Here is a 15,353-nt window from a genome sequence, read left to right as displayed (position 1 = left end):
ATCAGAAGGTCATATGGAAAGATATTAAAGATAAGAGACACATGGATTTTGTCTAACCATGATTTTTCTGCTTAAACTAGGAAGGCAAATAGAGGTTTTACCGCAACAGTAAAACTTTGCAGTCAGCAGAAATGGAAACATTGTGGTTCTATCTAGGACAGTTAAAATCAGTCTGTCTGGGGGTCCAACCATGATTTTTATGCTGGAAGACTCAGAGAGGAATTTCAGACAGGCTTAGAACTAATATGGCCACTTATAAGGTTTGCAGAAGTCAGACTCTCTGCCTCTTAACACAATAGGCAACATGGAAAATTTTCTTCTCATTAGGAAAGCAATACATTAAAGGCATAAAGCAATCTTGGTAGGGGATTGTAAGGGTAGAAACTGAGTCACAAGGAAGAAATGACTGGGCTTCAATGTTTAATAAGTTGCTGGTTTAGTAAGTTAGCCTATTTTTTGATTTATTGTGGAGGTTGTATCTATTAGTAGACACTTCCTGGCCAGAACATTCATTTAGAAATGCAAGATAATGGCATGATGATTGAATGTGATCTGTGCTTTGTGGCCCAGAGGTGCAGGGTTTGATCCCCTCAGCCTTCATTGCCTAAGTGTGTGACTCTGAGCAAGTCACTTAACCAGACAGAGTTGTCTCAGGCTCAGTTTGAAAAATGTCCACGGAGATCACTGCTCTACCCTGGAAAACAAACAGAAGTAAATAAGTGGCTGGCAGCTGTTTAAGATTTGCTGCTCAGTTAATAACATATGCTGTTCAATCTGGACTGACTGATAACTGTTTTTGACACATAATGCCAGCTGTTGGCATTTTCAGCATATAAAGGTTTAATGCTGAAGTTGGCAATGTCCAAGTTTTTCAATAAATGGATACAATACATATAAAAGAATTTCCTGGCATTGGTCTTGATTAGTCCTTCATTTTAGTGGCCCAATAAAGTATCCTGTTAGTTCATCTGAATTTATTTTGTATTTTTCATTATTCAGTGATATAACCATCTGAGACTTATTGCACAGGATTGGGGGCTATGAGCCATTTCATATTTGTTTTTGTTTATGACTGGTTGAAGCTTTAACTAATTTATTTCATGTATGTCATGGCTTCAAATTTAAAAACACAAGAGGATTACGGGGACAGTGAACCAAAAAGGTAATCCATATGAAAGTGTGCATAAAATTGAAGGGGTTTCAAACAGGCAACTATTATTGCATTGGTTTGGACATGTGCTGAGGAGGGATGATGGGTATATTGGAAAAAAGATGCTAAGGATGGAGCTGCCAGGTAAGAGGAAAAGAAGAAGGCCTAAGATAAGGTTTATGGATGTGGTGAGAGAGGACATGCAGGCTGCTGGTGTGACAGAACAAGATGCAGTGGATAGGAAGAAATGGAAAGAGATGATCCACTGTGGCGACCCCTAATGGAAAAAGCCAAAAGATGATGATGAATTATTAAAGATATATGAGGAAATGTTATTATTTAGTTATAGTTTTTGAGAAAAGCATGAAAGGTTATGCTATATGAGAGAACAAATAAGAAAGGTTACTAGTACTTATTTTAGCGAGCAACAGTGATTTTGTAATGAGTTAAGACACAAGATACAGAATAATAATGGACTGGGTGACACCCTAGAAATGTGATGGGGAATCATGGGTGTAAGAAGGGGCAGGTATGAATGGGATGATGGGGAAGATTTTTTTGGGACAGGAACGTTTTAAAGGGAATTTAAGAAAAAAAAAAAAACAGGATGGAGATAAAAATTAAAAATGTAAGGAATGCCAGAATGCATGCTATGCATCTTCAGTTAATCTGTTATCACCATAAGCTTGTTCATAGGTTCATAGGTAGGTACTAGGCTATTGACCCTAGGGCCTATATAAGCCTAGCCAAAAAGGTACCCTGGCTTTCTCCAACCAAGACAATTTTTTGAGAATTATACCTTTGTTAATAGTTAGTGGCGATGGTGAATATTTTCTCATTTTTGAAGATGTTTCCATGTGGTGTGTCTTGTATTTTGAGTAGATCATCATCCCTTATGCAGTGTTTATTATATCCCATATGATTGTAATATTATTGAGTGATGATGAAATTGGTTGACACAAATGGCCCACTTTATCAAAAATTGCATTTAATCATGGCACATAAGATCAAACTACAATGATTGTATATGTAAACAAACTGCTTTGCATTTGTGATTGCAACACTAACAAAGAATTAGCCCTAGTATAAAAAAATATATATCATTATGCGACATATGTGCGTAACTAAAACACTGTATTTTGTAATGGAAGGCACACTTCCGGACATTAGGGATCTGTCCCCACACCCTTTAACTTATATATTCTAACTGCATGCTTGCACAACCATGACCAAAGGGAGATCACCATGAGCTATACTAGAATCAGTAATATGTAACTTGACTATTGTATAATGACTTCACTTTTACTATTAACAACTTGTGCAGCACAGAGGCACTCAATGAAATAATTCTTGGATCATATGGATTGTGTACACTCTGCAATATTTAGGTTGAAGAGCAAGGCCAAAAATAAAGTGCATTTATAGAATGCTTATCTTGATTTCTGTTAGCTCAAGGAAAAGGTAAAGATTGACTGTATGCATTTGTGGTTAATCATTTGGTTTTATTTTTGGATACAGGAGGAACAGATATAATTTCCTGCTTTATGGGGCAGAACGTCACAGTACCGGTTTACAGAGGAGAAATTCAGACAAGGAATCTGGCAATGGCTGTGGAAGCCTGGGATGAAGAAGGTCTGATTTCTTTATTTTTTGTTATTATTGTCTTTTTCATGTCACTAGACCTTTTGTGTAACTTTACCATTGTTTTTTCAAATGTGCTGAGTGTCAGCAAATGTTCTGATATGTGAACACATTTTATTTTAATATTACTTTTTAAAAACTTTGTTAAAAGTGTTTATTTTAGAGTTTAAAATGGTTCTTAAATATTTTTTGGAAATGTTATTGTGTGTAGGAATACATCATCTGTAACTTTACAGCCTATGTACAATGTTACTAAAGCTGACCTCTACACAGAATTTTTGTTTGTGCCGAGTTATTCATGGGTGCATGAGTGCATTGAACCCAGTCTGGTTATGGCCAGCACCTTTTTTTTCTGCTTAGTTCCTTCTATGTTGTTGTGATATGTAGAGTTCTACTTAAACTGCCTGAGATGCAGCTGCTCAAATTCCAGGAACCTGCAGCCAGGGGCTCATGCATCTGTTTTCCTATCCACTCACCTGCCCAAGCAGCTGCTCTAACTCAAACATGAGTTCAGGAAATCAGCTCCTCCAATAGCTGGATGCCATTAAGGTGGTGGCATGGAACTGGTAAATGGGGAAGGTAAACGGTTTAGGGAGGGTGGGGAGTTAAGTTTAGACAGTGATTTGGAGTTAGATTAGGGATAGGGTTGGGGTGGACAGGGAAGGGGATTTTAGGTTTATGGAATGACCGGGAGTTAGCTCAGAGTTAGGGTTAGGGAGAGGAGTAGGATTTTAGGTTTATGGAGTGACTGAGAGTTAGCTCAGAGTTAGGGTTAGGGAGGGGAGGGGGATTTTAGGTTTACAGCGTGACTAGGATTTAGCTCAGTCAGGGTTATGGAGGGGAGGGAGATTTTAGGTTTACAGAGTGACTGGGAGATAGCTCAGAGCTAGGGTAAAGGAGGGGAGGGGGATTTTAGGTTTATGGAAAGACCGGGAGTTAGCTCAGAGTGAGGGTTAGGGAGGGGAGGGGGATTTTAGGTTTACAGCGTGACTAGGATTTAGCTCAGTCAGGGTTATGGAGGGGAGGGAGATTTTAGGTTTACAGAGTGACTGGGAGTTAGCTTAGAGTTAGGGTTAGAGAGGGTAGGGAGATTTTAGGTTTACAGAGTGACTAGGATTTAGCTCAGTCAGGGTTAGGGAGAGAAGAGAACTTAGGTTTATGGAGTGACTAGGAGTTAGCTCAGAGTTTAAGGTTAGGGAGGGAGAGGGATTTTAGGTTTAAGGAATGATTGGGAAATATTTTTGGGGTTAGGGCCAGGGTTTTGGGAGGGGATAGTAAAGCTAGTGGTAGTGCATGGGAATCAGGGTGGTAGGAGTTAGGGCACCTATCAGTACTAGTGATTGGCAGCAAGGAAGTGTGTTATGAGATAATGTTACTCAAACACTTGTAGTCAACCCGGTTTGTAGCTTTCGTGAAAACAATGGTGCTGGCTTAGGGTATAAGCTTGATTTTAACATGATGGGTGAATTTTACTATAGTAGTAACCCGACACTTGTAGACATGGTGATAGAACACAATTAAATCACAACCCTGTAGATGATTAAATTATTCACTCACTCGTCTAGTTATAAATCTTGTAAAGTTTAGTAAGTAAAATGTAATTAATGAGAAATAGAGGTAGAATTATTGCTGTGAATTTCTTCTCAGTACATCCTGTGAAACAGCAGCTCCTTTAAACCTAGTAGCATCTAGTATAAAAGTCAAGATACCAGATAATCATTGTAGTCAGAGTAAAAATAATCTGTAGCCAGCTTTATAACTGTGGAATGTAGAAGTTTATTTACTGGCCTCTGGGAAGAAACCTGAAGTCTAGAGAGATGAGTTAATTCAGTAAATGTTGGAGCTATTTTCCCAGCAGAAAAAGAGCAACACATGCCACTTTTTGAATGGATTGTAGATGTTTAATTATTAACACAGTTTGCAGGTTGCATAACAAACACTCTGTGCCTGAAAAAGGTCCTGTGTAGGTTCCAATTTACACAGGAGAGGGAAGAATTATATGGGGTCAGTATCAAATGGATTGATTTAAGATCCACCTTCAGTAACTAGTAGGACTGATAACACAAACATTAAAGCTTGGCTGGCAACATTTTCTGTAACTTCTGCCCCCCCCCCCCTTCCATGAAGCACCATGATCCATCTCTATCCAGTTCTGGTTTGACACATAAAGGGTATTAGCTGTCAAGAAAATGGCTCCAGTCTACCTGTTTCAAAATGAAAATTGTTTGAGGCATCTGGGATGTAGAAGTGCTCCCCTCTTTCCATTTCTCTGATTGCCACTTGTGAGTTTTTTGCTCCCTTCATTTATTTTCTTTGGGATAAATTTTATCATTTTATTCACTCAGTTGTGAGCCTAGGCCCACCATTTTTTTCCTTGTGATTTCTGCTCCCGTTTTTAGAAAATGTGCCTGTGGCATTACTCTTCTTCCTGCTAGTGGGCATGCCAATTGAGTTTACTGCCTAGGAACCCAACATGATGCCATTAGGTCTCAACCAACTGCCACAAGAAACTGTAGAACCACACAAGCACAGCACAACACAGCAACTTCAGAGTACAATTCTTTATTCACAAAGGTTTAGTGCTTTCTTCCCACCAATAGGGACTTCCTCAGAACAATAAAACATAACCCACCAAGCTTTTATATAACAACCAAATCATTAATTAGTAATTTAATTAATTAACTAAGCATCAATTGACTCTTAAAGCAACATACTGAATTAAAAAGACATATATATTTATACATATACAAATAACACTAAAAACTTTAACCTAAAATATTATTTCATTTTAAAACACATGTGATTGCAGTAGTTTCATTAATTCCTGGGTATTCACTTGCATTCAACCGCAACTGCCATTTGAGTTCACATATATCTAAATGAATATCTATGATTCTACCCTGAAAATATGTAGCAACCTCTTGAATAACCAAACATTTAAATGTATGGTCCTTATGTATATTAATATGTCTACTTAAAGCATTAGTTGACTTGTTATGTCTGATGTCCAATAAATGTTCAGCTATTCTATTTTTAAACTGTCTACATGTTTTCCTACATAAAAATTATTATTATTACATTTAAACTACTTTAGGTGTTGCCCCCACCCTTTTCCTTATATTGTTGTCTGTCTTCAAAATTTCCCAGTAGTGACAACAATATAAGGAAAAAGGTGGGGGCAACACCTAAAGTGGTATACAAAAAGGACCGCTCACTTAAGAATATTCTGGAGACTGCTGCTTTTACTAGTAATAGACATCAATATAGAATCAAGGGCAATTTTAAATTTAATATGTGTACTTTTTGCTCATATATTTTGAAAACAACTGAACAGTATAGATTAAATAACACATCTATATTCATTGATGGACATTTCAATTGTTGTAGCCAAAATGTAGTATATGTGGCAAAGTGCCAATCTTGTCCTACTTTTTATGTAGGAAAAACATGTAGACAGTTTAAAAATAGAATAGCTGAACATTTGTTGGACATCAGACATGGCAAGCCAACTAATGCTTTAAGTAGACATATTAATGTACATAAGGACCATACATTTAAATTTTTGGTTATTCAACAGGTTGCTAAAGATTTTCACAGTACAATCATAGATATTCATTTAGATATATGTGAACTCGAATAGCAGTTGCAGTTGAATGCAACCGAGTACCCAGGAATTAACGAAACTACTGCAAACACGTGCTTTAAAATTAAATAATATTTTAGGTTAAAGTTTTTAGTGTTACTTGTATATGTATAAATATATATATGTCTTTTTAATTCAGTATGTTGCTTTAAGAGTCAATTGATGCTTAGTTAACTAATTAAATTACTAATTAATGATTTGGTTGTTATATAAAGGCTGAGTGGGTTATGTTTTATTGTTCTGAGGAAGTCCCTATTCGTGGGAAGAAAGCGCTAAACCTTTGTGAATAAAGAATTGTACCCTGAAGTTGCTGTATCATACTGTGCTTGTGTGGTTCTATGATGCCATTAGGTGTTCCTTGTCTAGAGGATGATGCAACCATACATCAGCAAAAGATGCACAGAGATGATTTACTTTCTACGCTGAGTGTTTATCTTCTCCAGCTTCCTGTGCTTCATAGGTACTGTATCTTTACTTCCCTAAACAAAAAAAAAAAAGGAGAGAGAGTGAAAACTAAGTATAACGAATTTTGTTTCAATGTGTCTTAAATTAGGTGTCCTACGAGATTATTTCCTCAAGTAAAATGGACGAGAATCCTTCATCATGACTATTATGTCCTAAGGTCTTTTCTCCCTGCTTTCTACTGATTAGCAAGACCCAGCCACTGATCATCCTTCCTCCTTTATGCCTTGGGACAGAGTGCATCATGGAGCTATCTTGCATTTAGCCATTGGGGTTTTCTCTTGATATGGCCTTAAACCTGCTCCTGTTGGCTAATGTGAGTACCCATGTCTTTGAGGAGGCATCCTGCATTCTTCCCATGGTGTGCATATGTCCCCCTTACACAGATGTGGACACACAAGGGGACACAAACACGCGCGCACATGATCAGCAATGCAGTCATTGACTTGGAATCACCAAGCCCATGTCCACCCCTCCCATTTTATGACCATTGTGAAAAATGTAAGAATGTTGCAGTGTAGAAATCAGCTGAATGAGACAACCATGTTCTTTCTTTTAGGATGTGCAAACTGGCATACTCTGCTTACTGCCATCTCCCCCACCTTAATGCCAACTATTCTGATACCAGTTTTTCAGCCTGTACCATACCCACTGTCATTGCTGAGCCTGCAAGCAGCCTTCTCTTCAATGCTGGTTCATTCTTCCTTTCAGACACTGCATCAGGTGGTAGCTACAGTATCTACTTTACAGGTGTTGATAACTTGTTTTCTGACACCAGCCCCTATTAAATTGCCCTGGGACCGTCTCCAAAGTGACTGAAAAAGTACTTTGTTAAGTCTAAACAGAGCCAGAACTGCATTCAGCTGTACAGGAGTATGATGATGATGACAATGATGATGATGATGATGAGGATCAGGGAGCAAATCATAACTCTTTTTGATGGCTACATGTTTGGAGAGGTACCTCAATTAATGCAACAGTTATACAACTGATCCCCAAAACCACTATCTTCATCACAGAAAGATTGCAAAAGGCTTGCAGATGTTTCATATAAAACCTCCGTGTTGATTCTTCCCTGGTAGTCATACTTTAAGATGCCATAGGCTTGGCATGGAGAAGTGCAGTAATGTTGTCCATGTTCATAAAAAGGCAAATAAGACATTCTGTCCTACCAAAAATTATTTTATTGTAACAAAAATCCACAAATCTGATATAACAATGTCAGAAGCAGTCCCATGCAAGTGTTATTGCTCAATATCTGTCTCTCTTTCCTCTGGAAATGTGTCTGGATTACTAGACAAATTTAAGAATTATGCATTTATGTTCCCTACATTGCCTGTATGCACACTGACCTACCTGATGTGCATGGTGCAATGAGGGTAAATTATGGTGTGCTTCTGGAGAGATACCAGATGACCAGCTGAAAGACAAAGTTATGGCCAAGACGTCGTCATATTCATTTCTTGGAAACCTCATGGTCTGCATGGCCTTTAATGCTATGGAAGAAGCTGCTAGAGTGGCCTGATCTGGTATCACCATTTACAGACACTCCTGGCTGTGACTCATGTAGTTCCTTGAGGGCATTAGCATGACATTTTTGGATTCCTATTTCCAGTGTTCCATTCTGTATGGATCAGAAACAGGCACCTTTAGGATATGAAAGAAGAGTAGAAACACATCCTTACTGGGTGCATGTAGTTTTATCATCCTTAGTGTACTATTTGTGGGATGCAGATGAGACACACCAGATATGACTCTGGCACCCACCATTGCAACAATAGCAAGATGGCATTGTGAATACATCATTCTATCAGTTTGGATCCCAGCAAAAACATAATACCAGCAGCTGGGACCCTCATTGATTGCCAGGAGGCAATGTTCCATCCATCTCATTTGTTGCCAGGAGGTCATGTTCCATCCATCTCATTTGTTGCCAGGAGGCCATGTTCCACTGCAGGATGAACAAATGAACTTGTGACACCCTGTCCCACAGTGTTTCTCAGAAGACAGTCAACGGGAGGATTTTCCTCAATGTCTTGTCTTGTATGTGGATTTTCAGGGACAAGTAGTTCAAGGAGATTATAGCCTTTTCATTTATAGCATTAAAAATTCTACACTGTTGTACTATTGAGTGCACTACATATCTGTGGATCAGGCAAATTGTTTTAGTTTGTTTGGAGCCTACACTTTGCATTTTACACTTCAGCATGGATTTCATCCTAATGCTATCCTTCCACAATAAGCAGTTACGCATTCTTAGAATCAAACCATCATTGCTTTTTTTTCCTTCACCCCCCCAATGTAGTTTCATTTTGGATTCATTTTGACAGAGTACATGACTTTGCACTTTCTAACATTAAACCCATGTTGTATATCCTGGCCTTACTACCAATCTCATTAAGTCCTTCAGTAACCCAGCTCTTCACTCACTCCATAATTAACATCCCTGCTGCTTCATCATCTGCATACAGGCTAACCCTGCCATGTGTATAATTGATAGTGCTAGACAGAAACACCACAGAAAGACCTAGGCCTAATGCTGAACTGTTTGTCAGCCATCCTATGGCCTCCCTTGCATATTCTCCAAATCGTTATCTTGTATTTCCTGTGTCACATCTGGTTCTCTACCTGCCATACCTTATTTTCCTTACTTCCACGTCTTTTCCTGCAGCATTACTGTTAGACTTTTGTCTGGAATGGACTTAGATAACTTGCTAACATCGGGATCAGCTATGTATGCAGGATTCCTTTGTCTGATGTATATTTGATAATATCGTGTTAGGCAGAATTCATAGGACAGCATTTCTTCTTGTTTCTGTATTCCTGGGTCCGGCCCACTGTATGTGTCTCCTTTGCCTAGTGACTTGTTTATAACTTTCTTATGGTAGAAGTTAGGCACCTTTCATCCCAGGCAAGAGTCTTGTGTTCCATTTGTTTTTTGGCTAAGGGGGGGCCAAACCTCCTCCATTTATTCCCTAGATAGGTAAAAGTCAGTTGGTAAGGAGTAGACCAAACTTCTAGACCTGTTTAGATTTCCTCCTCTCCCACACTGGAGCTTGCATCCCATATTAATACTACTGTAAGTCTTGAATATTTCTGTGTATAATTTCTTGTATAAGTTTTGAATAATTTTTTGTATTAAGTTTTGTATAATCTCTGCATGTGGAGCTTTTATCCCTGGGCCTCCACTGAAACTGGATCTTATCCCAGTTGGTCTTTCCCAGTAAACAAATGTAAAATAAAATAAAATAAATAAATAAATATTGCAGATCTCTCAACATCAAGTAATGTTAAGAGACGTGTGTCTCCACACATTTTCCTTCCTTGACTCCCTTTACTGTTTACTCAGATGGCAGTGTGGTAAACAGATCCATGCTTCATGGATTCAACATCCTGTGTTCCCCCTGAGTGTCACCCAAAATGTCAGCCAGATTTATCTAACTTCCACCAGGATAATTAAGCTAGTAGAGGCCACTCCATCCCATTGTCTCTGACCCATTCCCTCATAGGGCATCCTTTATTTGATGTATAACAATATGCCTAAAGTCTCAACTAATACTTTTCTGCATGCTGAAGCAGTCCTTCTAGGACCTGCAGTTGTTCTTATCTCCATTACTGTGTCTTCCTTCACAGAAAATTGCACTTGCCTATAGTCTCACAGACAAGCACCTCTCCTCGTTTGTTTCTGGCTAAGGCTGTAGCAAAGTATTCAGTTCCACCTCATCCACAATCTCCACATGCATCTACAGACAAATCAAGAGTGTCTGTTGTTAAATGTTGTCCATTATCATTTTATACCATAAAAAGGCAATCAGAAGTGATGCGTAGCTCAGACAAGACCAGAGCTTTTCCACTGAAGTTTCTAAGTGTGAAAGGGTAGTTGGAGTTTTTTACCAAGAACTACAAAACTTGCAGAAAACTTGACCACATATTGTACCCAAAACTAACAAAAATAACAAACACACCAGATAATGCAGATCGCGTTGCATGTGCATCGTTTATTGGAATTGAGCACTTTCACCGTTTAAAAGCTTGAGACTTCATCACAGTTTAATTAAATATAAAATCAAGGCATTTAAAAACCTTCTGTCATCAAACACATGATATATAACAACCAGTCAAAACACCACTTATCAATAGCTATCAAAACAAATTTATTTGGACTGCATTAACAAAATATAAGTAAATAAAGTAATATAAGCTGAGGTGTGATTTCTGGGCATAAGTACCAATCTGTCCTTACAGCTGCAGGCACTCACAGTAATTATTAAAGTATCTGCTGTATAGATTGTTACCTCTTAAGTGATTTGCTTTCAGAGTGTGTGTGTTAGGAACTGTGGCAAGGAGCTAGTATCTTCTTCTTCTTCTTTTGGCTTTTTCCCGGTTAGGGGTCACCACAGCGGATCATCTGTCCGCTCATGATTGGCAGTGGAGTTTTACGGTGTCGAGTTGCCAGCCCGATGCCCAACCTTCCAAAGAAGGCACATACATGCACACATTCACACCTAGGGCCAATTTAGAGTGTCTAATCCACCTACTGCATGTCTTTGAGATGTGGGAGGAAACCGGAGCACCCGGAGGAAACCCACAAGCAAGGAACTAGTATACAGTGTCTAAAACGTGTTTCAGACACTGCAAAGAGCTTCAGTGTAAGAAGCATAATAGTTTTTTTTTTGCCTGCTTGAGGACATTTTGGTTTTGCTGTGGAGGACTGTTTTTTTTCCTGCATTCTCAGCTCGGGGTGTCATATTCCTAACAGTGCCAACTAACCTACCTACAGCTGTGGGTTTTGTTCTCATTACTAATGTTTTTATTAGCAGAATAGACTGAATTTATTTTGTGTTTGTGACCTCTGTACACTGATCAGATGCTAAAGATACCCTCCTTGTGGATGCCCAAGCACATTTAGATGTTTAGTGTATTTGAGAGTTTAACTTTTAAAAATATTTTAGAATAGAATCAATTTAAATGTCTGAGAATAACCCACTAAATATATGCATGCCACTGAAATTCAGTAGAGCAAGAGAAATGAGTCGAAGTAATAATTACAATGTATTCAACACCAGACTGAAATTTACTAAAATTTGTTAATAGAAAGATAACTTATTTTTATGAAGCGGATGTGAACTGTATGAGATATTTAGAGGAAAGGTGAAATTTTTACTTTATACTGAATGAAGCTGTATGCTTCAAAGTTTGGGACTCCACATTCTAGAAATGTGGTATGACCTTCAGTGCCCTGCTTGGAATATATTTTCATTTTCCGAGATCTGTCTGCTATGTATACATTCTGGGAGAAAGACACATGGTGTTATGATAATTTATGCATCTCTCTGAATAAGAAATGCATCAATAATATTTTGATCCTTATTCATTCTTCAGTGAAAATGTGATGCTTCAAAAATGTGCTGAGTTATTAGCAACAGTTCATAATGTTCTCAAGAGCTGTAGCAGAAAAGATGCTCTAGGAGTAAACAACATTGTACTTCAACTTTCTGACCCCTTGTTATTGTTTGCTTATGCATTTGCCATTGTAAAGAATACGCCATTTATTTTTTCTACATTGTAAGTAGCTTTGCCCCTCACTTAAGTAATCCAGGACTGAGAGCTGTGTAGTGGGGGGGGGGGGGGGTTATATAGTATACAAGACAGGAAAAATAGTTGTGCTCAGAATTCTTTCTCTTGCTCATTGTTGGCTTTTCATACCTGCCTTATAAAAACATTTTCTCTAAGAGGTTCTTTGTTTTCTCCACTTTTTTTCTTTTTTGTATCTGCCTTTGTAAATAAATGATGCATTATTACAAAATATTGGCAAATTTGAGGTGTTTCCAAGATATCACTCAACAGAGTTTATTTTGTTTTAGAGAATGGGCATACTTTACATCACCGCCCTAATTGGAGAGTGAATGAATGTTCTCCAGCAGGGTTTTAATGTAGAAGTAATGCCCGCTGAAAAACAAGTCCACCACTTCACGGCAGCATATCAAGCTGCCATGGAGCTCGGATAGAAAAACCTAACAGCCACCATTGTTTTATGCTTACAGTGCTTTCACTGTTTAGCGAGTGTAAAATGTAAAAAAAAAAAAATGTGTTTGTGTGTGTTTATCTCTGTGAGTGTAAGTGTATGCATGCATTTGAGTGAAAGTGAGATTGATTGTGCCGTTATTTTACACTTACTAAGCAGAGCTTTTGCTCTTTAGTGAGTGTAAAGTAAAAAAAAAAAGAAACTTAAAATAAAGTGTGTGTGTCTGTGTGTGCGTGTGTGTGCGTGTGTGTGCGTGTGTGTGTGTGTGTGTGTGTGTGTGTGTGTGTGTGTGTGTGTGTGTGTGTGTGTGTGTGTGTGAGAGAGAGAGAGAGAGAGAGAGAATGAAGAGTGAGAGTGATCCCTGATAGCAGAAGCAGCATGTAAGAAGTTTGCATACCTCTCGACATACCTCTCAACTGTACAGATTTTTGCCTCATATTTTTGGTATGGTCTTCATAAAATTTTGGTTTTCTGGTAAACTACTGGCAAAGTATTTAGAAGTGAAGTCAGAAAGTAATGACAGGTATTTGAATTTCAGACTCAATTCCCTTCAGGAAATGCATGCTAATGCAAAACCTGTTATTTTATCAACTTTCTATGTTTCTAAAAGCAATATTTAAAAATTGTCCCTTTTTTTGGGCCTGTGTTCCCCCATTAGTTATGACTTTGTCCAGATTTCTTGTTCAAAGTGGTTGAGAGATATGCCACTCAACCCTATTACCTCAACATATGTTTTTTTTTATATATTTTTGATGTAAAATGCTTCCTTCAACACCATTAACATATACTACAGCAAGTTTGAAACATTAGGTGGAGGCACTATTTTACATCAAAAATATATACAAAAAACCAATAATAATATAGTACTCAAAAAATAAGTAGGTAAAACAACAATTTTACAGAGAGCCCATTCTCTAAGAGCAATAATGCCGTCCAGGATGTGTGTCACTGTGTGATTAATGCCCTTCCGGGGGTGTAGAGGGCCGCCTGTGGCGTTGGGCCTCATAACTCTCCTGGGCAGGTGTTAATTACACATTAACACACACCCTGTCGGGCATTATTGCTTGCTTTCTTGCAGCACATTGCTTTTTTGGCCATTCTTTTTCACTCTAGATACAGAGCTCAGTGAAAAGATGGAGTGGAGAGATACATTTTGTTTCCTACCAATGCTTTCTATAGTGCCTTCCACCAAGGGAATGCTCACACTAGGAAAAGAAAACAACAGTTAACCTGTCTTGAAACAGATTAAAAGGCAGTAGGGTGCTAGACTGGAACCCATATCATGGCTAAGGCACGAAAAAGCAATTTGGTTTTCATTTTCCCCCAGAGCTGACTAGACTGCCGTCATGAGGGAAAACAATCAGTGTCAAATGCTGCTTAGTTTTAGTAACTATGTTTTTACTTTCAGGTTGCCAGATACATACCTCTAATGCCCTTTATGACAGAACTCTCACTAATATCTAAAGAATCATTTCAGTGCTGGTTATAGAATTATATCACATCTGGTCACCTGACTCTTGTACAATACACACCCAAAGCTATGCTAAGATCTGTTGCAGCATCTGAAAGCTATAAAACAATTTCAAAAACTTCCATCCTTCCAGGGTAGGAATTAGTTCAGCCATAAGGACAATACAATAAGATTCCTAGTCTTGGTTTTCCCAGACATTTTTTGTCTCTGGCTGCAATCAGACCTGTAAGATAAAATCTTAATGACCTAAACCAACCCATTTAATTTTCAACCTATTTTTCAAAATTAGCTGCACCGAGATTAATTTCTTCCCTTCCAGAATTCTCTGTTAAAACATATACATTTATTCAGTTATACCTGTATGTCAGACAGTATTGTTATATCTCTTTTCTGTCCAGCAGGAACCACTGTTGATGCATTTTTAACACAAGCAACTTTACAAATACATTTTTAACACAAGCATCTGTACAATTCAGTGTGATAGTTAAATGACATAAAATTCTTTACAAAACTCCAGCTAGCTATGCTGGCATATGTTACTCATGTACTGCCCTACTCTCCCTGGCACAGATGGCACTACCTCATACCATCACATTTCTCCCCCCTTTGAAGACTCAAGCTAGTTTTCATGTGACTCTGGAAAAAAGTTCCTTGAGAGGAATCGGCCTGTCTGGGAAAACATTAACCTATACCCTGTCTTTAGAGCCCATCTGCATTGGCATTGCTGACCCCACTACTGTGCTGCACTGTCATGTCATATGCCTGCAACCCTAGGCTCCACCTTAATAACTTGGCATTTTTCTGGCTGACATGATGAAGCCTTTTTAAGGAATTGTGGTCTGTAACCACAGTGAATTTCTAAATTTCCTTCCATACATATAGGGCTGAAGTTTTTGCAGTGCCCATGCTATGGCTTGACATTCTTTTTCTACAGCTGCATAACATTCCTCCCTGGATTGGA

The 15,353-nt window shown here is 38.3% G+C and overlaps 1 protein-coding gene across 1 annotated transcript in view; it reads left to right on the top strand.

The window, feature by feature from the left end:
* The window catches only part of AACS (acetoacetyl-CoA synthetase), a 1,424,505-nt gene that overhangs the window by 1,180,673 nt on the left and 228,479 nt on the right, over positions 1–15,353 (top strand). Inside the window, exon 13 of the mRNA XM_044068347.1 lies at positions 2,669–2,782. Within this exon, the coding sequence (XP_043924282.1) occupies positions 2,669–2,782 (114 nt within the window). The remainder of the gene's footprint in view (positions 1–2,668; positions 2,783–15,353) is intronic.

Source organism: Protopterus annectens, chromosome 4.part0 (assembly GCF_019279795.1).
Source record: "Protopterus annectens isolate FY-2018-M chromosome 4.part0, PAN1.0, whole genome shotgun sequence".
Lineage (NCBI taxonomy): Eukaryota > Metazoa > Chordata > Ceratodontiformes > Protopteridae > Protopterus > Protopterus annectens.
Note: the sequence above shows the minus strand (reverse complement) of the source record. Positions and strands in the feature narration are given on the sequence as shown.